The 27357-nt window shown below is 48.7% G+C and overlaps 1 protein-coding gene and 1 long non-coding RNA gene across 3 annotated transcripts in view; one reads left to right on the plus strand and one right to left on the minus strand.

The window, feature by feature from the left end:
* Window positions 1-21401, minus strand: part of MXI1 (MAX interactor 1, dimerization protein) — an 81317-nt gene extending 59916 nt beyond the window's left edge. The window contains exons 1-2 of one of the 2 annotated variants that reach the window (XM_077877667.1): window positions 20932-21401; window positions 2717-2849 (exon numbers count right to left, since the gene is read on the minus strand). In XM_077877667.1, coding sequence (XP_077733793.1) covers window positions 2717-2849; window positions 20932-21193 — 395 coding nt within the window. In that variant the 5' untranslated portion in view covers window positions 21194-21401. Of the gene's footprint in view, window positions 1-2716; window positions 2850-3985; window positions 4176-20931 lie in introns of those variants that run through there. The other variant, XM_077877665.1, reaches the window with a different exon arrangement.
* Window positions 4393-9277, plus strand: LOC144301125 (uncharacterized). Its single transcript, XR_013367851.1, has 3 exons — window positions 4393-4793; window positions 4885-4949; window positions 8754-9277. It is a non-coding gene; the product is annotated as an uncharacterized LOC144301125 (long non-coding RNA).
* Window positions 21402-27357: the final 5956 nt, after the last annotated feature.

Below are 27357 nucleotides of genomic sequence, written 5' to 3' on the forward strand. Positions count from 1 at the left end.
AAATGGACTAACAACTCCGTTTCCCAAATACCCCAGCATTGGAAATTGATCCTTGGCTCCTTTATTCCATGATGCAGAAGTTTTTTGTTTTTTTTTTTTTTAATATTTATTTATTTATTTATTTATTTATGATAGACAGAGAGAGAGAGAGAGAGGCAGAGACACAGGCAGAGGGAGAAGCAGGCTCCCTGCCGGAAGCCTGACGTGGGACTCGATCCCGGGACTCCAGGATCACGCCCTGGGCCAAAGGCAGGCGCTAAACCGCTGAGCCACCCAGGGATCCCCTGATGCAGAAGTTTTAAACAAATGGTAAGGAAAAATAATTTCTAGTGTTTAACATAGGCCCCAGTCTAAATCCCACACATGAGTGGACCTTAAGATTTTCTAAAATCTATTTATTTGTCTTTTTATTTCCCTCTTATTATTTCTATTCCTGTGAAACATGATCTTCCTTAGTCTTAGGTGGTCCATATATACATAATTATTTTCCCATGGGTACTGTAAGAACAACATGGCATGCCTATAGTTTTATAAATTTTCAGATATGCTGTGCTAAAACATACAGTAATTAGCATTATGGTTCCACACACCATACTAGAATCCTAAAAGGAATACTACCATGAAACAGAAATGCCACACAGTCAGATCCCCAAGCTGAGTTGAGTATAAGTCAAAAGATGACAAAGACTTATTAATGACCTGCAACATGACTGGTTAAATCTAGAAATATACGTCTTATTTATGCCTCTACAGTCTTTGAATTGTTAGTAACAATGTCACATCTGCAATGATGGAATGGTATAGTAAATAACTATACAGTAACTGATCTCTTAAACTGTCAATAAATCAGTTTCATAGAACTTCAGGGGAAGAAGGAACCTTGGTAAATATGTAGTCCATTCCTTCATTTTATAGATGAGATGAAGGACAAAGAAAATGTAGTAAGATTATTTATCTGATTTCTACAAAATAGGAAAGACTCAGTAAATACTTGTAGCGTGACAAAACCCAGGTCTGGTTTTCCATCTTTGCGTGCCTCTAAATTAAAAAAAAAAAAAAAAAAAGCCTTTTTAAATCTACATGTGGACTGAAAAAGCCATGAATTCTTGAGATATAGATTCTAACTGCTGACACCTTAACCAGAGAAACTGTGAAGAACGAGAAAATTTATATTTACTTCTTTAAATACTGCAGATTGTATTACATATTTTCATCCTAAACCTATCATACCATAAAAAATCCTCTAGACCCACACATAAACATAAATGCAGCATATTAAGCTTATAACTATTTTTATAATTTTAAAAATTAAACTTAAAAAACACGAACAGTCCTAACAAAGAAACCAAAAAAAGGAAACACATGGCTTTAAAGATTAGTCAAAAAGGGACGAGTGAATCCTAGTTTTGCCTCAGCAATATCAAAAATGCAGAGTGGGAAGATCCAACCTTTGGAGCTCTAATTATTATCTGTAGAAGCCTCAAATTTCCTGCAAATATTAGTAAGAGCCCCTAGTCCTGCTCTCTCCCAACCTGTTTCCCCAAGTGACTCCCCAGTGACCTGCCTGGAGTTTCCCAAACACTTCAGGTGACCTTAGTTACCCAGAGATTGCTCTGTGCCTCTCCAAAATAAATGCTCACATTCTCTAAATAAAGCTTTGGGAATCAAGAAAAACGCTTCATTGAATTCCTCCTCATCAATGGAAAAAGCAAAAATCAGCAGCATCTGTTGATTTTTAAGATGGCCTTCTGAGAACTTCCTACGAGTTGAAGCCTTAGAATTCTCTGGCCCCCTGGGATAAAATACTGAAAAGACAGCCAGACACTACCAAAAGTTCTCAAAAAATAGAAGTTTTCAACAATGCCTGAGTACATCCATTTTCTAGGGATCTCTTCGGCCTAAAAAATAAGCGTCTTTCTTTTTCTGTGTGTGTGTGTGTGTGTGTGTGTGTGTGTGTTTTAAAGCTCCTTTACCAACTCAATCTTATCAAATAAGAGACAACTTTTCCTAGCATGGTCTTCCTTTTCACCCTTAAACAAATAGATTATGCCCACTAACTTCCTACTCTAACTAAATATTTTTATTCCTTTAACAAAACCCTTGATTCTGCTTTACATCCTGCCTGAGCTATTTCTGGTTTTCAAAAATTCTTCTTGGACTGTCCAAATTTAAAGCTGGCTCAATTACTTTTGGCATGTGGTTGCATGCATGGACACATGCTATCAAGTCTCTCAAGGTACTGACCCTCTCCAGTCACAGACTTCCCCACTTAATAACCCCCAGCAAGGGATCCCTGGGTGGCACAGCGGTTTGGCGCCTGCCTTTGGCCCAGGGCGCCATCCTGGAGACCTGGGATCGAGTCCCACGTCGGGCTCCCGGTGCACGGAGCCTGCTTCTCCCTCTGCCTGTGTCTCTGCCTCTCTCTCTCTCTGACTATCATAAATAAATAAAAATTAAATAACCCCCAGCAAGAACTCTTTGGTTGCTTTCTGGATTCTACACCTTCCCTTCCACACAAAGCCAGGTTATGATATCTAGACTTGATGAATTTAATAGGGCCAAATGTCCAGGGATGGTGGTAAAGGAACTCGGCTGGCTATTCAGCATTGCTCCAGACTCCATATTAGAGGACTGAGGTCGGTAGCCCCTGCACTTTTGCGTGTGTGTGTGTGGTCCCTCCCTCAGCAGCCTTTTCTAAACCTCCCCAGCTTGCTACCTGTTGGCAGTGCTGGTGTTGCTGCTCCCGGTGCTGTGTTTCTGTGCTCGGCTCAATCTCCTTGGGGGCTTTGAATGCTGCAGCCGGGGGCTCGGCATGGAGGGGAACGTTGAGGCATAGCCATGTTCACACTCTAAAGAGATAGCAAGAAAAAAAGACATGGTAACAGGAATATACCCAAATCCGTGGATCTACTGATCTAAAGTCATTGCAGCAATGTGTTGCAGAAAATAGCAGATAGAATGGAGGTCGTATTTTTCCACTTTTTGGCTGGAAGATAAAACTCTCAGTCCTTGCCAGGACATCGATCCTGTGACATTATATACAGACCCAACCCCATTACCTGAAAGGTGTACAGATACTTCCTCTAAACCTCTAAGAAATATCTCCATCCTCTCCAAAACCCTTTTCTCCATGAATTCTTGACTGAAATACACTAATTTCTGAGGCTAGCTACCATCCACCTCAATTACTTCACCGGCCTCAAAATCCCCCTTTAACTTACTCTCCCCATCCTAGGTCTCTCGCCAAGGTCCCCATTTTCACCTACTTCAAACCATCCAACTGCCTCCTCTCGGACGACATTTTCTCCCCTGACACCGTAATTTCCAGAGTTCCTACTCTCCGCCCCCCAGCCTCTTCACGTCTCTTCCAGGCTCCGTTTCTCAGAGGTCCCTTCCCCAGAGGTGTGCATCCTCCTCCCCGCGGGCTCCTCAGCAGGCACTGCCCCCTCTGCTCCCGGCCTCGGCTGCTCACCCCTACCTGCGCCGCCGCCACCCCGTGCCTTCAGTTCTCTCTTCCCTCTCTCCTCCCAAGTCCTCGGGCTGGCGCCCACTCTTAACACCCGCTTCCCTGGGCTCGGCCCCCCCTCCCCCCTCCCAGTCCTCCCGGCTCACGCGCGCCAACCCGCCCGCACAGGCCCGCGCGGCCTCCCCCGCACCCCGCCCCTCGCAGGCTCCGGGCGCCCTCACGCGCGCTCCCTCCTCACACCCCCCTCCTCGCGTCCGCACCCCTCACACACACACCCGCCTCCTCACGCACGCACCTGTCGCACGCGCACCGCTCCTCACACACGCACCCTCCCTCCCCTCACACACGCCTCCTTGCACGCGCGCCTCCCCTCACACGCGCCCTCCACACACACTCCTCACGCACCCCGGCTCTCACACACGCACCCGCCCTCCCCTCACGCGGCGCACCGCACTCCTCGCGCCGACGAGGACTGCGCGGGCTCAGGTGGTGGCGGAGGCAGCGGCGCCCGGCCGTTACCTCGGTCCCGGCGCTCCAAAAACTCGGCCGCCTCAAGCAGGCGCTGCACGTTGATCATCCGCACCCGCTCCATGGGCACCGCTGGTGGCGACCGGGGCCTCTCCGCGCTCCCTCTCCTGACCGACAGGAGGCGCCGCAGGCGGCTACAGGCCGGCGCCGCCCCGGGACATGTGCGGCGGGCGGGCGGGCCAGCCCGGCCGCGGCTCGGCGCGCTCTCCGCCGCCCCCGCCGCCCCCGCCGCCCCCGCCGCGCCCGCCGCGCCCGCCGCCGCCGCCGGCAGCCCGCGCGCGGTTTGTTTACCTCTCCGCGCGAGCACGGAGGAGGGGCGGGCGCAGCACCGAGGCCCGCCCCGTCCCGCCCCTTCCTGTGCCTCCTGGGAAATGTAGTCCCGCCCCTCCCACAGCACACCGGGAGTGGTAGTACGCACGCCACCTCAGTGCGCCTGCGCTCTGCCGAATTCCGCAATGGCGGCTGGGAAATGTAGTCCCCTTCGGCTTCTGTCGCCAGGGTGTAAAAACTAAGAAGTTATCCGAGCTTCACTTCGGGGAAGGAAGAATTTGAGCGAGTGCCGGGGAAACTTTTTTCAGCCACTCCTGGCTGGTGCCCAGGACCTGGAGCATTCTTTATCTGAAGTGCCGTGTTCCAGTCCTCTATCGACTACTACTTTTTCGTGTAACTTCCATGCCTTAGTTTCCCCATCACAAAATGTGCTGTTCGGCTGGTGCACACAACAAAACGTTTGAAAAGCCAAGATCACGGTACAGAACCAAGAGATGATCTCATCAGTGCCAGGGAAAGCTTCCATGAGGTCCTTCTTCCACCTTAGTTTCCATATAACGTAGTTCTGGTTTTCGTGGGGTTTTTCAAGTCGTATTTTTTAAAACTTCTTTTTGCTTCAGGCCCTCACTAGTGACTTTGGAAGCTAGAAATCCTCTCTGGTGTTGCAAGTGCAGGAATTCGGTGGGTAAGTAAGTGATTTGGTGCTGAAGTCACAGAGGGTTCAGTTCAAATCCTGACTCTGCTACTTACACTACCTGTCTGGACTCTTCAGGCTTCGTTTTCCTCATGTATAAAATGGATTCGATTACTCCATTTATCCAAACATTGAGGGCCTGCCATGTACCAGGCACAGTACTAGATATAACGTGTACCGTAATGAGAAAAACAGACACGGACCCTACTCTCTCAAGGAATCTATAGTCAGTAGGGCTTATTGTGAAGATCAAATGAAAAAAATCCAGCACTTAATATATGACACTCAATTAATGGTAGTGATGGTGGCGATTTCCCCTCTTGCTCTCCTGCATAGAGGCAACTGAAAGCAGTGGCTAAAGAGAGCAGGGACCACATTAAAGGATTGCCAGTGGCTACCCTCTCTGCCATTCTCTTTCCAAGTCCTCAGTCTAACAAGCCCTCAAAGTCTAGACCAGAGTTTCTCAACCTCTGCGTTATTGACATTTCGGGCAAATAATTCAGGAGTGGGGGTGGAGGGTGGGGGCAGACTTGTGCTTTGTAAGATGTTCAGCAGCATTCCTGGCCTCTACCCACTAGATGCCAGTAGCACACTACCAACCAGAAAGGTCTCCAAACATTGCCAAATGTCTGCCGGGGCACACAAATCACTCCCAGTTGAGCACCATTGGTCTAGGGAGAGGAAGGGCAAGAGGGTCATAACTGTTGAATGCTCTAGGAGCAAGCTGGGAATTGTATAAACATCCATAACTTTTTCCCACCCTGATTATTTTAACCTGCTGGTGGACATCCAAAATAACAGGAAGCTCTTGGTGAGGGGAGAATTTCCCCTTCCCTGTGGTCATTCCAGTGGCTACTGTAGAAAATATCATTCAGAATGAAAATCTTACTCTTAAAAATGTCGTGAGATTCATGCTGCATTTTAATGCCCTCTCTCTTGCACTCTTCTTTTTTCTTTTTTTTCAAAGTGAACAAGATTTCCAATGAGGTCAAAAGCTGCGAAATTATGCCACTCTTTTTAAATATTACACTTGGCACCACATTTAAGAACCAAATAGATGTTCCATCGAATGCAGGGAAATCCAAAATGACAGATGTTCACAATATCACAATGATAGATATTCACAGGAGAGGGTTGTTTTTGTTTTTGTTTTTGTAAAAACCTGGAAATAGGGATTTTACCTTTTCTGCTGTTGGCCAGGTCTCTTCAGATCTGGGCTTTTCCATTGGGTATTGGTAACAACCACTCTTGACAAGGGACATGTTGGGTAAAGGGAAGAATGGAATTATTTAAAAGAAAATAGCTCTTCACCAAGATCTATTAGTGGAAGGCAGAAATGATTAAGGTTAAAAGTTTCTACAACTTAAGCTTTAGAATCCAAATTGCTAAGGGCTACTCCAGGAATTTTAAAAAGGTAGATTTATGACAAAAGTCTCCCCAATAGGAGATAAACCATGCAACAGGCAATCAAAAAAAAAAAAAAAGTACCAACTAAAATACACATGGGTTTAAATTCATAGATCAAAAAAATAAATAAATTCATAGATCATAAGACCTAGCAGGTTATTAAGAGAAAGCTGGATGCTTGGTACCCATGCCAGACCTTTCACAGTTGACCTCCAGATGAATTAACCAGCCCTTCTTTTAGAGCCATAGCCAAGAGGGAAAGGAGGAAATGGAGAGTAGGGCAGGAGTCACCAAAAAGGCCACCTGCATCTGTTGAAGAAGAGCAGAGATGATGGTGATGGAGGGCAGTGGGACAGTGTCAACCAAAGGCGCCATTTCCTTCTCCCTGCTTTGACTGACTCCTAGAGTTCTTGCTCTACCACTGGCCACAACGGCTTTCCACAGTACAAAGCTTGGGGCTCTAGCCTCGGCAAAGTAATGTGCTTCACCTTCCCTCAGCATCAGTCCCAGCCTGGAGGAACCCAGAGGCAGCTATGGTCTTTCTTTTGTTCAAATGAATCCAGTTTGCCCTACAAATGCAGATGGGGAAACTGAGGAAAAGCAAGGCTTCCAAAGTCTTCTGACCAAAGAACCTGGAATCTTATCTGCAATCCTGCAATCTCTGGACTGCAATCTCTGCAGTCCTTTCCCTAAAGGATCTCTCTCAGGGTAGCCTCATTGGAAGATGGGAAAAGTCCCCCTGAATCCCCCAGGCCTATAACAAACACAGCCCAGATGGGGGCCATATCCCCCCGGTGGCGGCGGGGGGCGGGGGGGGGGGGGCAGAAGGCAAAGCTCTCCACTCTTAGGAGTCCTTTCTGTCACAGTTTACCCAGTGCAAATTTCCAAACGACTTTTTTTTTTTTTTTTTGGATCCAAACGACTTATTGCATATTCACGAACAATGGAGGAGGCTGGTCTGTATTACATCTTTTCTGCAGACAGGAGAGATGGAAACAGGGGAAGGGACCCTGAGGTTAAGTTACAAGCCCCCAAGTCACTGTATCGGTAACACCTGGAGCTTGAGAGAACTTCCCTGAAAGTGCAAAATGCTTGTGGCGCAGGGCACTGGTTTCTGCAATTATCTTTAAGGATGGGGGTTTTCAAATACTGAAGGCTGAAGACGGAGGAAGAAGGGGGAGTCCTGAGCTCCTACTAAAGGAGAACCGTCACAGTGCTACATCTTTCCATCCTCCACCCCAAAACGACAACCGCAGCCTCCTTCTCCTTCCCACCTCCCCCCTCAGGGCCCCAAAACGTGAAGAGCAGCAGAAAACCTTTGCCTCTGCCCAGTGAGTCAGCCTTGCCTAACTTCATGCGTAAGCTCTCCTGGAGTCAGCGGCAGCTCAGAGCTGCGGGTCTGCGCGCAGCCGAGATAAATTTGGGTCTAGAAGGGATGACGTAATGCTAAACCCGAGAGGTAGCTGCCGCCTCCCGAGGCTCCAGTCGCCAGGGCCGCCGGCTGACATCCCAAGCACACGGAAAAGCACCGAGCGACCCAGGTGCCCGAGCTGGGGGGACAGGGAGAGAAGGGACAAAGGGGCGGGAGGAAACGGCAGGGGGAGGCAGTGTTCATCCGAGATCGCTGAATCTGGAAGTTTGTTGTTTTTAACTTCAGTTTTCTGGTGAGATCAGGCCACTGGCAGAGGCTCAAACAGCTGCACTTGACTTCCATCCTGGTCTATCTCTTCCCCCTTAGGAAAGGGCTTCTTACAATTTTATTAAATAGCCCTTCTTACAGCAGCCTGCTTCGGCGATTATAATGGATGTGGTAATTTCTCGAATGTCCTTTCCCTTCTTTTTTGCATTAACTTGGATCCAAGAAGAAATCTGCATTGCAGGACTCAGTTCATAGGCACCTCTAAGACACTTGCTGCCCCTGGAGCATCCATCCCACTTGGGGGTGCAACTGATAAAGTGTTCTGGATTTTGGAAAGGGAATTTGCTAGGGACATGTCAAGTTAATGTCCCCTCAAATAATATTTCATGGTTTATTTCATAGACGTTTATCTTGTTAAGCTTGTTCCTCAGTTCAGTCTCCATTTTTCATTTTTCAGATGAGAAAACTGTGGGCCAGAGAGGTATGGTAACTTACTTGAGGCCACACAGCAGCTATCTATCAAACCCACCAAGCAAGGATTAGGTTTCAGGCCCACAGACTCTCCTGTGCTCTCTACCCATCTCCATAGTTCTTTTTCTGGTTGACTCGTGTTCTTAAAAATAAACAAATAAATAAATAAATAAATAAGAATACATTTTCTGATCTTTTAAATGTGTGGAGCACCAAACCTTTAAATATCAAGTTACATTCCAAAGGGATCCAAAGCCTGCTTTTGTTTTCTGTTTAAGGTTCATTCTTCTCTAAGGAAAAGGTGGCCTCAGAATCAACTCCCTTCCTGGTGATGAGCACAAGCCATATGCCTAACCTCATGACACCCCTTTAATTAAAAGACCACCACAGGTAAATAATCTTTACTATATGGAAATAGTTTCCTTCATCAGGAATATGCCTCCTGTTTCCTTTTTGCCAAATGACATTTCATCATTTGTTGCCCTAGCCACTTACTATTCTCCTTTAATTTGAGGTTATACTCATTTGTACTGGTAGATTTCATGACTTTCAGCCATTCCTGGCATATAGCCTGCTCAGCCATGGTATGTTATTCTTTTGAAACATCGCTCATTCCATGAATTAACATTTTCCTAAAAATGTTTGCATCTATATTCAAAAACAAGAATATACTGTATATATTTTTGGTTGCATGTATCAGGTTTTGGATGCGATGATCTGTTCTTTCAAAGGTAGATGCATCTTGCTTTTAAAACCTTAAAAAAAAAAATAAAATAAAAGGAGGATCGCCAGAGGCCTTCCCTGCTGCTAAAGAGGATGCCCCACATTCTTGCCACAGTCCTGGGTAACTCTCCCTCCCTTGTCAGGAGCCTGGCTAGAGCTCCCTGCCCCCCTCCCACCCACCCACCCACTGGCATCACCACTCCCTTCCAGGCAGCAGACACTTGTGGAGGTCACTCTTAGGCCCAGCCAGACCCTGGAAACTACAAAGTCACATACTCGGCCTGCTGCCTGGGGGCTGAGTTCTCGGCTTCAGGTGCACCATTTAGAATAAAAACACCAAAAAAAAAAAAAAAAGAATAAAAACACCAGGCCCTTGGGACTCAAGATCACTCAAGGACATGAGTGATCTCGCCATCTCTTCCAGCCCCAGCATTCTGATTCTAGGATAGTGGGATTCCCCAAGAGCTTAGAACACTATGCCTCATCTGTGTACTAGTTTGCACGTGATGAGAGCCAACTATGTACCCAGTGTTGCTCACAAACTCCTCAGCACACCTCAGAGATTCTGTTTCACAGATGAGGCCCGGAAAGGTTAAGAGATTTGCCCAATGTCATATAGGTAATGACCAGATTCAAGCTTAGATTTTCTAATTCTGGGACCCTAAAGCATACATTAAGGTATGTTTAATCAGATGAGTCACACAAAACTGGGTTAGGGCAATGGTCTCAACCAGGGGTAATACCATCCCCCAGGAGGCTTTGGAAATAAGTGTCACAATGATTGGAGGGAGGGGTTTCTGCTGGCATTTAGTGAGTAGGGAACCAAAGGTATTACAGCCTGCAGTATCCTGGACTAATCTGCACACAAATGGTCTCACCAGTAGCTCCCTTGCTGAGAAACACTAGGTCAAAAGGCTAAAGAGAGAGAACTCATCATTCATTCAACAGATACTCCTTAAGCATCTCTTACGGGTTGTGCACTAAGCTAGATGCTGAAGACAGAATAATGAATGAAACTACTTCATGACCCCGGGGCTCACGGTGCTTGTATTCTAGTCCAACACACTGATGACAAGCAAGCAAAATCATAATAAATTGTGATAGGTAGCACAAAGGATAAATAATAAATGTGGGATAGCTTCAGGTGGGTAGAAGTTTCAGGGCAATCACAAGGACTGTCTAGGTCAGCTTCTCAAACTTTAATGAGCACACACATCACCTGGAAATTGTGATAAACTACAGGTTCAGATTCAGCAGGTCTAGGGTGGGGCCTGGGAGTCCCATTGCAGATGCCAAGGCTGCCCATCCTAGGACTACACTCACTCTCAACAGTAAGGGTGAGATAGGAAAGAAACCACTGAAAGGCTTTAAATAAGTAAGAGACGTGAACCCAGTTATATTTAAGATCACTCTTGTTTCCTCGATCTCCACTGAGGAGATCACTTGACCAGAACCAGCTGGCCCACACTGTCACAGTGGCAGCCAGGGTCTATAGCTCATCTCTGCAGCTCACACATGCTTCTCCCCTCTGGCTTCTCTGGCAGAAGCCCTTGGCTCCAAGCGCGGCCAGACCAGTTGCCCTAGAACTTGAACGCCTTCAGGAAACCTAGTATAGCCTGATAGGGTGTGGATTCACACCCCTGACACCCTAGTGTGCAGAGCCACAGGAGCCCTACTGGTTGGGTGAGTTCCCCAGGGGCCAGGTAGTACTGCACATACAAATAGCAACACCCTAGACCATTGCCCTTCGGAAGAAGGGCCCTTATCTGACATTAGTGTCAATACCCAAAGAGTCCTGGAAGGTTTTGGCTGCCTTCTCTCTGCCCTAGGATGAGTGGAAAGGAAAGGAAGTCACCCCAGGGAGGCATCCCCAAGGGGACCCTCAGCTTGGACTTCAAACGTTCCAGATTCCATCTCTAGCCTCTTGCCCCTTGAGGCCTAAGTTTTCCTAAGAAGAAAGAAAAACCTAGATTGGAGTCTCAGCTCCACTCTATGTTAGCAGTGGCTTTAGGAAAGTTAGTCAGCCTTGCTAAGGCTGAGGCTTTCCTCGTTTACAAATGAAGATAATTCTAGCACTCTGCTATTGGACGTTTGTGAGGATTTAATATAGAGCACTTAGCATGGTGCTGGTACATAGTAACTGCTCAGTAAAGGGGACATTATCATTATTCCTTTGGAAAACAGAGACAACATTGCACTTGTCAGCAGTCCCCTTGCGGTCAGGTATTAGACTCCTAGGAGACAGGCAAGAATTATTTATTGGTCTCTATTTGTCTATCATTTGTACTGGAATATGAGCTGGAACTGGAGACCATACCTCCTGCACTTTGAAAGCATGAAGCACGGGGCTTGGCTCCTGGAAGATTTTAGAAATTATCTGTTGAATTGAGCTATATTTTACAGCTGGTGAAATGAAAGAAACTTGTATGCAAAGAACTCAGAGTTTTATGAGTCAAGAAATATAGTATGGGAGGTCAGGTGTGGTGGAGGTAAGAGGCAGATAACACAGGGATACCATAAAGCAGTTCTGGGCTTAGAGAGAAAAACAGAAGCCACCCCAGCTCCCCCCACCCCCACCTGCAACCCATGACCACAAACAGAGCAATCCTAAACATGCCTTCTATTTTAATACAACAGTATTAAAATTGTCTCAAATCATCTTTACTCAAGTATTCCTGCTAATGGCCATAAAGATACAAGAGTAAAACATCTCAAATAGTAGGTAATCCAAATCCCTTTTTATTGGCTTTAGTTTGAATTTCCCAATCTCCCCTAGGACACTATGTTTATCTTTCTAATTTTGCTGTGTTTAAATTTCCTTAGCAGATGCTGCAGTTGGATATAAGAGGTATGTGGCCAAGGGCATGTTATATGGGAGAGTGGACTTGGTAGGAACACTCGTATGGACCATCCTCCAAGTACAGAATGCCCCAATCTGTAAAGAGCTGGGAGTGGAATGTGTTTATTTACAAGGCTGCTTACAGGGTACTTAGTTTCCTAAGCACAGGCAGAAAAAAAAAGAAAGATCTGTAAAAAATTACAAGGACAAATACAAAACACAAAAGATTTTAAACACAGGGGTAGGGGTAGGGGGTGCAGGGAGGGGAGGGACTATTCCTTTTAGGAAGCCTAAGATAAATTTTTGTTTCATCTGTAATGATGGCTAGAACCATAGACACAAAGGTCCAGGCCAGAGGCACTTCTATATTCTTGGGATTCACTTTAAAACAATGGAATTTCTACAACCTGGCACTGGAATAGAGTACAGACTCCATGCATGAGGGCAGGGACTGTAGCCCCAGGACCTAGCATAGTACCTGACATAAAGCAGCAGTATGTGCTCCTTAAATATCGAATGAATGAATGAATGAATGAATGAGTGAAGAATTCACAAAACAAATTTAGGGAAAACATAACAAGCAACATAATTCCACAGATTATAAAAGGATTTGCCACAAAGGCCTTTTAAAGAGAGGTTCTCCAATCTAAATGTTTTAAAAGGGGGATTGTATTTACATATATTTCCTGGAGATTGATTGCTCAAAGCCAGGGTCACCTGCACTTTCAAAATGTTTCACAAGCAAGGGGCCTAGCACAATTCTGTCAAGATGAGGAAGCAAAGAAGAAGCCTCAAGCTCTGGAGGATGGTAGCAAACTCCCATTATTTTTGGCCAGAGAGATCAAGTCAGCTGTTGACAGCTTTAACACCTCCAGCCAGGCCACTCAGGGACAATGATACCAGAGACAATTACTTCCCCTTAGTAGCAGAAGAGCCAGAGAGCAGGTGTCTATCCCTGTGGAATTGAAGCTTTTCTCCAGTGTGAGCTGGGAGCTCCACCCACCACTCCCAGAGGAGGCCCCTCTGGGAAGACTTGTATTTCTCCTCTTCAGATATGGCTTGGGTAGCCATCCTGTCACTGTCTACTGCCTTTGGGTAGCCATCCTGTCACTGTCACTGCCTTTGGGCTCCCCAGGCCCAGTGTACAAGAAAATTTTTTTTTTCTAAATAGCAAATTCAAATTAGCTTCATTTTGAAAGACTATTGAGAATGTTGCAATGACCTTTGCAATAACCAGACACACCCTAGGTTTGAGAATTGCTGACTTTTATAAGCACCTGACCTGTAAAACAAAAGCCCAATTTGGGGCTCTGCTTGTTATCCATTCTCACACCAGGTGAGAGCCCCAGAAGAATCTGGTTCTGCCTCTGCTGTGTCATCTTGGGCAAGCCACTGTCCCTCTCTGGGCCTCAGCCTCCTCATCTATACAGTGAGGATGATGGATGTTCTGTGACCTCTAGGGCTCCTTCTGGTCCTGACCCTCTGTCTTACTACCTGCCTCGTTTAAAAACAAAACCCCAAATGGAGTGGAAGGAAGAATGAGAAAGGCAAGAGAATGGCTCAGAAGGCCTGCCTGCCATACGTCCCCACAACTACCACAGCACACACCCCCCCCCCCAATATCTGCCTGAAAACTGCTTTCTTCATTCTGTAGGAAGATTCCTATTTCTTGGCTGGATTGTTGCTTTACTTCTTTTTCTTCTCTCTCTCTCTCTCTTAACTCAAAAGCCACAAAACCACAACTCACCTTCCCAAAACGGGTCATTTGGAAGCCAGAGCTGTCAGGGGGTTCGGTGTCAGGCCTGGCATACTGGTGGTATCTAAGTGAGGACCAGGCCAGGGCAGCCATGTGCTTCTCCTCCAGAAACCCAGTTTAAATCAATATTTATTCAACTGTATTTATAGAAAGTGGTGGTGGTAGGGAGGAGGGGATGGGGTAAGGAGGCAGGGGGGATCTAAAACAGAACAAGCCACAATGACTGATGCAAATCTTTGTGGCCAATTCGTTTCTGCAGGGCCGGGCTTTTTTTTAAAGGCAAAAGACCCGGCTTTTGATGAACCTGCTGTTGGCCCCAGTACCATAGCAACAGCCCAAGTCCTCTGATATGCCCAGAGGACAGACTTGGGAAAGGCAGCAGGAGGGGGTGGTGTTTCCTAGGAGCCTAAACTTGAGTTAGGGCCAGAAGAGTTGAACAAGTCTGAAAAACAAAAAAAAAAAAACCTCTCTGGTTGGCTCTTCTGCCCTCGGCCTCACTTCTAAGCCTTTTCTAAGCAGGGTGTGTACAGGAAGACCTTGAACAATCAACAGAGTGTTTCAAATACCAGCTCTGCTTTGGGGTGCTGGGTGACCTTGAGCAAGTCATTTTACCTCTCTGGACTTCATTCCTTGGCTGGAAATTGTGTACATGCATGTATCATTAAGACTGGAATCAGAGGCCTAGGTTCAGAACTCAGCTCTGCCACTTACTAAACCATATGACCTTTGGGCAAGTTACTCAACATCCCTGCACCTTGGTTACCCCCTCCATAAAATGGGATAATAAAATTGCACACATCATGGGGTTGTTGTGAAGACTGGAAGAGATAATGCATATTTAACCCCATACTTGGTATATAGTCAGTGCTCAAAAAATGGTAGCCAGTACTGATACTATGTAAAGCAATTAGTTGCTGCTGCAACATGCTGGCACTCTCTTTATTTTCTTCAGTTTTCCCTCCAAACTCTTGCCCAGTCATCCTCAGATAAAAATCCCCATTTCTAGGTGTGTCAATGGAACAGTGTTTCTATCAGCAAAGGAAGGTCGATGAGCAGCTGTTGTTTTGCCTTGGAGCTGATGGAACCTCCTTTTCCCATCCAAACCAGGAATGGCTTAATTCAACTTCTCCAATTTTCTAAGGGTCCCCTGGGTCCCCTCCACAGGGTGCCCAGTCCCTGGGAGCTCTGGGACTCTGAAAGCCACAACAATATCTTCAAAGTCTACTTCTGGCATTTAGCAGTGGGCAGAAATCATAATTAAAACTGGAGGGGAAAAAAAGTTGAATCTGAGAACATAATTTAGGATGCAGTGAAAATAAAAACCTGATTTGGACAGCCCGGGTGGCTCAGCGGTTTAGCACCGCCTTCAGCCCAGGGCGTGAACCTGGAGACGGGTGATAGAGTCCCACGTTGGGCTCCCTGCATGGAGACTGCTTCTCCCTCTGCCCCTCTGCCTGTGTCTCTGCCTCTCTCTCTCTCTCTCTGTGTGTCTCTAATAAATAAATAAAATCTTAAAAAAAAAAAAAACCCTGATTTAAGAATGTTCTTTACACAATGCCCCAAAACCCAAATATCCCAGTTTACCCCCACCGTAAATCAACCCACAGAGTTTTCAGGGAAAAAGCAAGTGCACATAGTAGATGCTCAATACATATCTGTGGAATGAATGAATGAATTGAAAGATGCCTGCTGTGTAGAAATGTGACCTGCTTGAACATTAGTTGCCATCAAAGCCCTCCATTTTAGCAAAGTCACCCTAGTACCCTGCTCTCTAAGCTAGTAACTGATCCATTTCCAGGGTCACGGCGGATGACAGTGGGCACTTTTAACAACCCAGGCCTGACCTACTATCTCTTTGAAGCCCCTGGTCTTTACAACCCAGGGGCAGTCTGTGTGGATTACGGGAGACCCTCTTTCCTTGGAAGAGATCAGTATTTCCAACTCTTCTCCAAGTCCCCAGAAAGTCTATATTGTGTCCCCCCAGCCTTCAAACCTGATCGCTGTGTCATAGCCAGTAAAAGCCAATTCAACCAATCAATGTATATTAAGTATCTCCTATATGCCCAGTGATGCACTCTATGCAATGGTGACATATACTGAAATACTATAGGTGATCTTTTCCCCTAGGATGCTATTATCTCCCTGTGAGGATAAAGCTAATACACAGGAATCAAGTAGAAGTCTGCATGGTACTGATGATTGAAGCTCAGAGAAGAGGCTATTTATTGAGCACCTACTATATTCCAGGTACTTTTTTTTTAAGATTTTATTTTATTTATTTATTCATGAGAGAGACAGAGAGAGAGAGAGAGAAAGAGGCAGAGACACAGGCAGAGGGAGAAGCAGGCTCCATGCAGGGAGCCAGATGTGGGACTCGATCCCGGGACTCCCGGATCACAGCCTGGGCCGAAGGCAGGCACTAACCCGCTGAGCCACCCAGGGATCCCCTATTCCAGGTACTTTAGATGTTTAAATGGAGCATCTCAATTAGTTGTTCAGCAATGATGTGAGGCTGGTTCTATTGTTATCCTCAATTTACAAAAAAGAAATGGAACCTCAGAGGTGAGGTAACTTGTACCCAAAGTCATGAAGCCAGTAAGCAGCAAAGGAGGAATCTGGGCTCTGCTCTGAGTAACCGTAAAGCTTTCATTCTCTCAAGTACACTGAATTAAGAAATAGCCAGAGGAGGCTTCCTAGGGGAGGTAGGAACTGACCTAGGTCTTGAAGGGTGAGTAAGATACAGATAACCCCAGAGGAGTAAGAGAATGAAGCCATTCTAGACGCAGGGAAGAGTCTGAGTCAAGTACAGAGGCATGACTGCCTAGCATGCTTGCTGGAGGACCTGCTGGACGGGAGCAGGGGAGATTAAGTGAGGAAGGCAGGGTGGGGCCATATGACACCACAGAGCAGCAGCTTCCTCCATCAAGAGGAAGAGGCTGCTCCTTGGCCTGTCCATGCCCCTAGGAAAGCACCTCACCCTCAAACGCAGATAATCCACTCCAGGGAGCAGTGCCTGCCTTCTATTCCCCTGTAACCCTTCATCTCTATCTTAACCATTGCCCCCCAAAGCTATCCTCCCCAGATACTGAGAAGCCCCATTTCTATCCTCTGGATGTTACCTGTTACAGAAGCTACTACTTGCCCACTGAGCAGCTCTTCTGTGAATCTGGTTCTTTTTCCCTTTCAGTCTTAACCTCTTTCCAAAACAGGAAGTAAAGATTTTTCCCATTATTAGTCAGTTCTAAATCGCCACCTCTTCACTGGACCTCAAATGGATATAGGAGATGATGCCAGAAGTGACTGACATATAACTTCTGATTTTGTGATAACCGGTCCTCGCCTCCATGATGAATATTTCTGGAGACCTGTGAGATCCTTAAGGATTCCCATCAGTTGGCGCGTCAGGAAAACGTTCCTGCGTATCCCTGGGAATCCTGGCCTTGCACAGAGCAGACAGTCAATAGTGGGGGACTTAATTTGAACACCCTCCCCCTGAGGAGATTCACCAAATCTACTGGGAATAATTCAACCCTGTGGCCACAGCTTGGGGAGCACTCCTACTACGGAAACCTCAAAGAGGCGATGAAAAGCAGTTCTGGCAACAATGGAAAATACGGCAAGCTCCTGCCAAGTAAGTACTTCGCAAACAACAGTGAAAACGAAACGTGTGAACTCGTGACCAGGGTCTAGTGGTGCATTTTGGGAAGGTCTCACAAGAGCCCGAAATGGAGAATCAGGGCTGACACACGTCTGGGGGGGGGGGGAGAGCGTCCCTTTAAGAAGGGACCGTACCAGCTGGCCTCACTAGGGCTCCCAGAGATTTCCTGGCTGGCCTCCTGGCCCCACCCACCAGGCTCTGGCCTCAGCAACGCGTGACGTCAGAGAGAGCCGCAGCCGGCGATAGGCTGAACCACGCAGCTAGGTCAAGTCCAGTCAGAGGAAAGAAGTTTGTCTCCATGTGGAAACCATGTGTCTCTAGCTGGGAGGGGGAGGAGGAGGAGGCGGAGAAACTGAGATCAAGTGATTACAGGGGAACGGGCTGAAATGAAGGCGGGGAGGTTGTGCACCTGAGCCGGCCAGCACTGCCCTTTGCAGGAGTGACCTAAAAAAGAAAAGGAAAAAAAAAAAAAAAAAACTTGCCCAAAAAACCAAAGCTTGAGCCCCCTCTCATTATAATAACAATTGAACAACTAGGATCCCTGCTTCCTTCCAAAAACCAGGGACCTGAGAAATGCCGGAGCCCTATCGGAACGCCCAGGTCCCCCTCCCTCCCCCAACGACCGAATGATGTAAGCGTTTCGGAAAGCGGGGCTCTGAAGCAAAACAAGCCCCGCGCGCGCGGAGCGACCCGCAGTGCCCGAGCCCGGCGCACGCACGACCCGCCCCCCAACTCGCGTTATTGCTGTGCACACGCGGACCGCCGTGACGCGCGGGCATTGTGTGCAGCAAGCAGAAAACAACGGCAGCGCCGCCAGCGCGAAGAAGCGCCCCCAATAAAATGAGGCAGATGTAGGGCCCGCCGTTTTCCGTACCAGGAAACCGAGACCCGGCGGGGGGCGGGGGGGGCGAACGTGGGGAGGGTAAAGCAGCCCCCGTGGGCCGCTACCGGTTGCAAGGGGCATAATAGGGGCCCCGGAGCTGGTCGCCCGTACTTTGCTGGAGGTCACCCTCGCCTGCGAGAGCTGCTGGGGAGGGGGCGAGGGCCTGGAGCCGGCGAGCTCCCCGCAGCCAAGCCGGGCAAGGCGCAGCGCCCCACGCTCTCGGGGAAATCTGGGGGCCGCTGGCATCACGTCATGCAGAGCCAAACAGCGGCGGCAAAGAGAGGCAAGGGAGCTAAAAATACTCCCGCGGGGAGCCGGCCGGAGGGGGGAGCAGCGGGGCCGAGGGGCTGATTACGCACGCGAAGTTGACTTTGGCTGGGGCGCGTGGGTTCCCGACCCCCTCGCGGGCCGCTCGGGAAGGGCACCGGGAGGAAGCCCCCCGGCTTCCCGGCCACAGGCGCCCGGCTCCCCGCCGCCGGCCCGCCCCGCGCGGGGTAGCCCGGCCCGGCGCGCCCGGCCCTCTGCTTACGTGACTGGTGGCCACGCCGGAGCCCCGGCACGGGGTAAACTAGGAGGTGGCGACGGCCAGGGCGGCGGGGGACGGCTCGGGGGAGGCGGCAAGGGGGGCGGAGGTCTGCGATTGTCTGCGGGTGCGCGGGGGGGGGGGGGGGGCGGGACGCGGTGGAAGCTCCAGCCGCCTCCTTAGCACACCATGCTGGGGTAGGGAGAGGGGGCCGGGCTTGCCACACACGGCCAAGGTGCCCTCTTTTGGTGCACCCCCCCCCCCAGAGTCGGCACCACGGGACGGGCTCCGGAGAACCCCGGACGGGGGTGAGGGGTAGCCAAAGAAATCACGCCCCTCCCCCCTCCAACAAAAGCAAACACACCAAACAAAACCACGTCTTCACCCAGCTCCCCAGCAGCTCTGGCTTTTCAGAAACTACCCTCCTGACGAATGCACCTCCCCCCCCCCCCCATGAATAATCGCAAACTGATTCGGCTACACCGCCAGCGATGCGCCTTTCTCGCAACCCAGGCACTCCGAGAAAACAGGAGAGAAGAGAAAGAAAAGAACACACACACACAACCGTCCTCCCAACACAAATCCTTGGTTTTGCCTTCAGCCGCTGCACAATTGCGCCGGCAACACACGGTTCCTTTCACCCTGGAGGCCTGGGGTGTTGGTCAACTAAGGTGTTTTTGTGTTTGAGGATTGTTGTTGTGTTTTGGGGGGAGGAGGTTGCAAGATCTGACACGTTGCAATCGGACCTTTTTTTTTTTTTTTTTTTTTTTTACCCCCTCTCTCTTCTCATTGATCTTCCTACTTGTTCGGACAGATTAAACAGCCTGGTTCTCTCCAGTCTATCGGTTTATCTGCCTCGACCCTTTCCCCGTTCACGCAGCTCTTATTTGTGAGGACCGTGCTGGAGACATCGCACACGCGTGCCCCCGTTAGGACGCTGAGTCGACTGCCTGGGAGGACCGGGGGACCCAGCAGGCAGGGGCAAAAATGAAACAAATACAAAAAAGGAGGCCAGGCCGGGTGGGGCTCCCAGCACCCCCGCCCCCAGCCCTGCTCTCCACCTGAATCGGCGGAGGGGGGTGGGGGGCGGGGGAGGAGGAGGAGGAGGAGGAGGAGGAGGACAGCAGAAATCCACCAGGCAGGCGTCTGCCTTCCTCGCCAGGCGCGCTCACTCGTAAGTCGTCTCCCGGAAAATAAAGAAACCGCACACAACAGCCCACACCTTCTTCCCCAACTATTGTTTCCTGCGAGATCCCAAAGTTTCCTTTTAGCTGCGTCCCCCTCGCCAAGTTTCCCGGGCGCAGGACGGCGAGTCCGGGGCGAGCTGCTGGCGCTGCCTGGCCCAGCCGGCCTGTTTGGGGGAGGGGGGGCGGTGGCACCCCAGGGCGACGGAGGTGCTGGGGTACTTGTCCGTGGACGCGACGGCCTGAGCCCCGCTGCGGGCGGGGAGGAAGAAGCACAGTAGACAGGAGGGAGAAGCGCAGCCGAGCCGGCCAGCCCAAGCCCACGCCGCGGAGGGCTGCTTGGTTGTTGTGGTTGTTGTTATTGTTGTCGTGTGTGTCTCTGTGTGTGCTTTTTTTTTTTTTTTTTCTTTTTTTTTTTTTTTCTCGAACCGCTGAGCTCTGCCTACGATTTCCAACTTTCGGCTTCTAATCCCCACCCCACCCAGGAACGAGCAACAGAAAAACAACACTTGTCTGCCCGAGAAGGCTCCGGCGCGGGGGGGGGGGGGGGGAGGAAGAAAGGCGACCTCGAAGAGATGAGCTCTGGGCTCAGTTGTCAGCAAACAACACTCCCCCGCTTGTCCACCCGGCGGTCGTCCCAGCCTCGGGGAGACGGACAGACGGACGCACCGACAGGCCCCCCTCGCCCCCCCCTCCCGCTCGTCTTTGTTACATCTTTAGCAGCTTTGTGCGTGCGTGTCCTTTCTCCGGTGTCATCGGCTTTACTGCCGAGGGCTGGATGTGTGTGTTGGGGGGAGGGGGACGCGGGCCGAGCAGGCGACAGGGGTCGCCCAAGTGGTTGAGGAAGAAAGAGCCGGGCGCCGAGGAGGAGCCGGGGCCCCTAAACTTACTTTTGTTTTCTTTCTCGATCTGCTCCAGGTAGCTGGCGGCCTCGAGCAGAATCTGCACGTTCTGCAGAAAAGTGTTGATGTGCTTCTCCATCGAGTTCTCGCTGGTGTTGAAAATGTCCGAGAAGGGGCACCTGAGCTTGGCCCCCGCGGGCTCCTCGGGCTGGGCCGGGGGCTGGGGCGCGGCCACGGCCGGGGGCGCGGCGGGGGCCAGCCCCGCGCCCTCGCAGCGCGCCTCCTTGCGCGGCCGCCCGCGTTTGCCCATGGAGGAGCCGGGGTCCGCCGAGCTCGTCCTCCTTCGGGGCTGCGCTGCCCGGCCGAGCTCCGGTCCCCGAGGAGCCCCGGCTGGCTGGAGCGGAGCGGGCGCCGAGGCGAGCAGGCGAGCGACCTGACTTCCCGAGCCTCGCTGCGTGCAGTTGTGTGTGTGAGTGTGTGTGAGTGTGTGTCGGTCTCGCAGTGGGTCTGTGTGTATGGGAGATTGAATGAACCTACAGGACGGACGGAGGCGCTCTGGCGCCTGGGTCCTAGCGCGAGCCCGTCGCCCGCGGACCGGTCAAAATAAAAGGTGGAGACTCGCGAGGCAGGGACCGCCCTCGGCCCATCCCCGCACCCTCCCCGCCTCTACCCAAATCTTACCTCAGAGCAGAGCACTGTATTTCAACACGAATGGAAAAAATAGTCGATGCCCTGAGCGGACCTGCATAAAAAACAAACTAGTAAGCTGGGTTTTGTCTTCACATAAAAATAAGACCTCGTAAATGGTCCAGCACAGTGCCTCGCACATTAAATGGTAGCTATGACTTCTTCTTCCTTTTTTTTTTTTTTTTTTTTAATAAAAGCCCAATCCGGAAAAAAAAACAAAAAAAAACAAAAAAAAACCATCACATGTAACCTGAAGTTTCCCACCCCCGATTCACACGCCCCTACGCACAGACAGCCACAGAGGCGTGCGCCTTCACGGGGTCAAATGAAATCCCCAGGCCGCCAAATCCCAGTTACAGATTTACTCACTCTTTCTCCCTTCAAATGCAAAGTTATTTTCCAGGAAGGGGGAGGAGATGTAAGCATCTCGCTCCACAAGTCCTCTTCCCAGCCTTGGTCCAGCTGTGCAAAGCTCACGCTGGGGTGCCTCCGCACCTGGCACCCTTTTCTTTGACGGACTAGCAGAAATGGCAGCCCGTGACCCTCCCACCCCCACCCCCATCCCAGCTGAATTCCGCCTTTTGGCTCTGAAGACTCCTACCCCAGTTGACATTGTTGTTTTTACTGGACTGCTATCACCCAGTCAGGATCTAGATGAACCAGGGATGCTCTCCAGGCTTGGGAGGTACAGCTGGGAGTCAGAGGGATAGCTGAAGGCCATTAGGGAGTGTCACAGAGAAGGGTTCAAGTCCACCTCCGAAGCACACAGACTGTGTGAGTTTGGGCAAGTTCCCTAACCCACTCTTGGCCTGTTTCCCCTTCCATGAAACTCTGATAAGGTTCTTGTGCTGATTAAATCACGTCTGCACTTAGCACACTACCTGGCCCATAGTAAGATCTTTTTCTTTCAGTCCAGACCCAAATAAGAACGTGAGTCCCTTACTTGCATCTAAAGGGGGAGGGCACGGGGGACAAGCTGCAGGAAACAAGATTCTTCTGCACTTTGTTGGAAAACATCTCTGCAACAGACCCATCTAAATATTGTCACCTTGCAAGGCCACCTAGAATTTTCCTGCAGGAGAACCATTTACATAGAAGGCACATGGAGTACTGCCCCCTGCAGTTGAGCAACCCAGCCACTCTGCTCAGGAGCAGCTTCATGCGCAGAACCTTCAAGAAAGTCTTGTGTGTACTTTTAGAATATAATAACCTGCTGCTATGACAAGAGCAATCAGGAACTGGCATTTTAAAGGCAGTGTGTTCACATTTGGGACCATAATATAATCATACTACACACACTTTCTGTCCTGTGACAAATTTTGCATGGTTGATCTCTGCATCCTTTAGCTAGGATAGAATGGAAGCCTCTAAGAGCTGTGAAACAAAAACTCACCTTCCATTATCAGAACAACTGCTGACTTTTTGTTTCTGTTGGGACCGTAACCCGAGTTACTCATGTTTAAAAGCCTATAAGTATCTAAGGACTTTAGGAAGATATAGTTTCAAACAAGTTGTATCTAATGCCATTTTGCAAAAACTGGCACTTGTGTGAAACAGCACCCATCTCCCTTGCCCCAAATGAAAGATGATAGTGAAGAAAGCTAAGCCCGAAGAAAACCTTAGTTTTCACTCTGCTGGCTACACCAAATGTGTACATATGCACTACTGCGACCCATATGTATGTCTACACACACCCACCAAGATAGGCACACCCCACACATGAGTGCCGGAGCGGGGGTAGGGTGTTTTGTAATTATTTATTTATCCCTGTTTCATCTCTCATAGGTCTGTGAGCTTCAGAAAGCCCAGTGGGAATCTTCAAGCTGGGCCACGGATCTGACCAAAGCCAAAATAAACAATGGCTTGAAGAAAATCTACAAAAAAGTGCTGATTTGCACTATTCCCACAGTCAGCCACAGCCCCCACCACCATTCCCATGGAAAACACCACTGCTGGTGCCAAATCAAGTCCCCCCCCTTCATAGGGGCATTGTTTTTTGTTATTATGTGAGTTCTTAGCATCAGACAATGGCACCACAAGAGACACAGTGGAGGCAGGAGAAATGCCTTTTTGTTTCACTAAGTCTGTGCTATTGTGTCCCAGACTCTAGCCCACATATAGTACAGTTGCATATATTCATTTTGGTAACACGTATGTGGAACGATGAATGTGCCAAGTGAAAGCTCCAAGCCCCATTCCTTATTTTTTTCAAGAGCCCATCAAGTGTTAAATCATGTTAGCATCTTATTGCTCTCTCCCCCTTCCCACACCATCCCTCAATTAACAGATTCCTTTAATAAAGTTGGCCCCCACGGAAGAATGGTGTTTCAGGGGTTATATCACAGGAGAGGCATCCAGGATGCTGGGTTACAAGCTCAGCTCCATTCCCGATTAGCTTTGCTTCCCAGGAGGAGCTATTCAAGCCTTTTGCACCTCACTTTCTCCAGGGCTTTGACTCCATAAATAAATAGGCCTCTTTGGAAACTTGCTGCCAATTTTTGCAGAGAACAGGTAGTGGATGAGAAGGCAGCTGGCCTGTTAAAAACATGTGAACTCTTCAAAGAAAAAAGTAGTGATTTTTTGCAGCGCCCAGAGAGGCTAGCCAGGATGTTCCCAAAGGCCTGAGATATCCTGGATGTCCATTCATTCAGGGTCCAGTTTTCCTAAACTTCTCTTTCTTTGTTTGGCCTATTTGCCTATTGGTAATATTTTTTCTATCAACCTTGTTTGCATATTAAAGCAAGATCACTCTCTCATATATTTGCCCCTTTTTCCCTCCAGACATTCTACATTCTTACATCAAAAGAGTTTGTTTTGTCTGTTAATTATGTCTTCAGGTACATGGAGACTGGTTAATTACTGAAACCCAAGGAGGGTGGCCCTCAGACCTCCCTATTCTGCTCCGGGATGGGATGCCCTTTGCTGTACTGGGCCATTTTGGCTCTTCTAGACTCCTTAGCTCCCCCCTCCTTCTTACCCATTCTCCCTTCCCTAGCCCTTTTTGCCTAAGTCCACCACTCCAACATCTAGCTTTTCCTTGGACCTTGCCAGCATGGCCAGGTCAGATTCTTCCCTGCTCTTTGACCTGTGGTCTTTGTACTCAGGCTCGATAAACACCATCAAGAGATCTTCTGTCCCCTGCACTGTCACTTGAGTCCTAATTGCCCAGAGCTTTCCTAGCCAAGTTTTTCCTGAGCACCTTTCCCTTTGGAAAGGGATCGTCCAGCAATAAGCTGAAGAGTTGGCCTCTTCTTTCCTTGGGAGTCCTCATCCTGGCTTCATCTACTAGGAGGATGAAGTGGCTTCAAGGAAAGCCCAGGAATAAAGGTTTTTTAGCAACTGGTAAGACACAAGCAGAATGACAGGAACAAGAACTGTGTGGTTCTGTCTCTCCCACTGGCTCCTGAAACAGCCTTAAAAGTGTTAACCAGGCCTCTTCCAACCACTCCCTATGCCCCCACCCCCACCCACACATTCACCAGCGGGTGTAGACATGGACAGAGGATAAATAGCCTCCGCCCTACATTGGCGCTCACCCGGGTGTCACCTGCTCCTGGGACATTATCTCTGCTCTTCTGGACTCTGCCCTCCCTTTTCCTGGACCTCCAAGGCTGCCAGGCTCTTCCTGTCTCAGCCAACTCCTGGGCTTCTCCTATGCAACGCCCAGTACTTAGAGGGTTCATTAGATTATGAGCTCATCAAGGGCAGGGAGCATGCCTTGTTCCTCTGGCATCCCCAGCCCCTGGTACCTAGCATAGCACATGCACAGCACAAAACAGAGGCTTAGGGCATGAGGGTCAAAGGATGAATGCCCTTTTCTGCCTGGCTGGCACCTTGGTGCTGGTCCTTCATGGTCTCCTTGCTCCGGCATGGGAAGAAGAGGCATTTGACACTGTCTGCAAAACTATTCCTGAGTCACTTGCATTAAAGTTTAAATATCAAGGGGATAGATAAATAAATAAATAAATAAATAAATAAATAAATAAATAAATAAATAAATATCAAGGGGATCCCCGGGTGGCTCAGTGGTTTAGCACCTGCTTTTGGCCCAGGGCGTGATCCTGGAGTCCCAGGATTGAGTCCCACATCAGGCTCCCTGCATGAAGCCTGCTTCTCCCTCTGCCTCTCTCTCTCTCTGTCTGTCTCTCATGAATAAATAAATAAAATCTTTAACGATAAATAAATAAATAAATAAATAAATAAATAAATAAATAAAGTTTAAATATCAAAATACTATCTATCCAGAAGCCAGAAACCCACTGAGCCACATGGTTGAGGTTCCCTTCCCCAAAAGTGCAGAGGCTCAGCCACTCTCTCCTCTGTCCTTACTGCTCTACATATATGATGACAAGATGGGTCTTCTCTGTAATAAGATGCCTCTGATGGAAATTTTTCAAAAATCAACGGATGATGAAAGCAATGGCCTGAGACCAAAGTGGAAATCATATGAACTTCTTTTTTCTCCCGCGTATTCTCATTGTAGGTTTCTTCTAGCAGAGGGCGGCCCTTCGGGCCCCTATTTTCTTTAACAGTTCCATATTTTTTAAAAATGCATTCAGCAAAGATTCTAAATTCATGTACATTCAGGTACCAATGACTAACACCAGCTTAGACATGATCATTCCCAGAGGCTTTTGGAATTAAAAGATGACCAGTGCTTTAAGCTAAAGGAACAGAGTTCCAGTAGTAAAATGTTAGGCATCAGAGGTGGAAGGAGAAGGTAGTATTAAAGCAGCAAAGGATCCTCCTCCTGATTATTAGCTAGCTGAACTTGTGTAAATCGTTTAATCTTTCGGAGCCTCGGGATTCTCACCTACCAAGTAGGAAGAGTAACATTTACCTCGCTGATGGGGTGTATATGAAAGAAATTTGGAAAAAAAAAAAAAAAAGAAATTTGGAAACTCTAAAGTGTTGTGCACATGTCAGCAGAGTGTTAGGCTAACAGAGTCTTGAAAGATTTTCAGGGAAAATAAAAACAATGACGAAAAGGTGGAGGAAAGAATTAGAAACCCAGAGTTCTGGGCCAGCTCTTCCACAGGACTCCCGGGTAACTTTGGATAAATATGTATAACTTTGGGCACTGCAGCATCAGTGTCCTCACCTATGAAGGGAGAGTTCTATTGACATAGCCTCCCTCTCTCGCCCATTCCTAAAAGCATCATTTTAACTCTTCTCCTCCATGTTCATTAATCATAGACTGGGGGGATCTCTGGGTGGCGCAGCGGTTTGGCGCCTGCCTTTGGCCCAGGGCGCGATCCTGGAGACCCGGGATCGAACCCCACGTCGGGCTCCCGGTGCATGGAGCCTGTTTCTCCCTCTGCCTATGTCTCTGCCTCTCTCTCTCTCTCTCTGTGTGTGTGTGTGACTATCATAAAAAAAAAAAATCTTTAATCATAAACTGGGATGCCACCACCTATTCAGAGCAGCATGGTACTCCAAATTCTTGGAGAATTTGGCTCCAAATTCTTGCCAAAAGCAAAGAAATTGGAATTGGGGTAACTCAATATGCCTTATCTCTGGGAAAGGCCTGCTTCCAAGTTGGAATAACCCCACTTCTGTCTTCGAGGAGGTCTGGAGGCCCAGGCCCCCTGTCTGGGAACCACTGGACTCAATAATCAAGAAGGCAGCCTTCACATTGGGGAAGATACAAAATCTACAGAAGGAAACTGCCCAGAATGGTGCTGCTTCTAGTTGCTGATCTGCCTGGACACCTTGCTCACCACCCACACCCTCTTTCCTTCTCAAGCCTATTTTCTCTTTCTCCTTTTTCCATCTCTCCTGTGTGAG

Source organism: Canis aureus, chromosome 29 (genome assembly GCF_053574225.1).
Source record: "Canis aureus isolate CA01 chromosome 29, VMU_Caureus_v.1.0, whole genome shotgun sequence".
Lineage (NCBI taxonomy): Eukaryota > Metazoa > Chordata > Mammalia > Carnivora > Canidae > Canis > Canis aureus.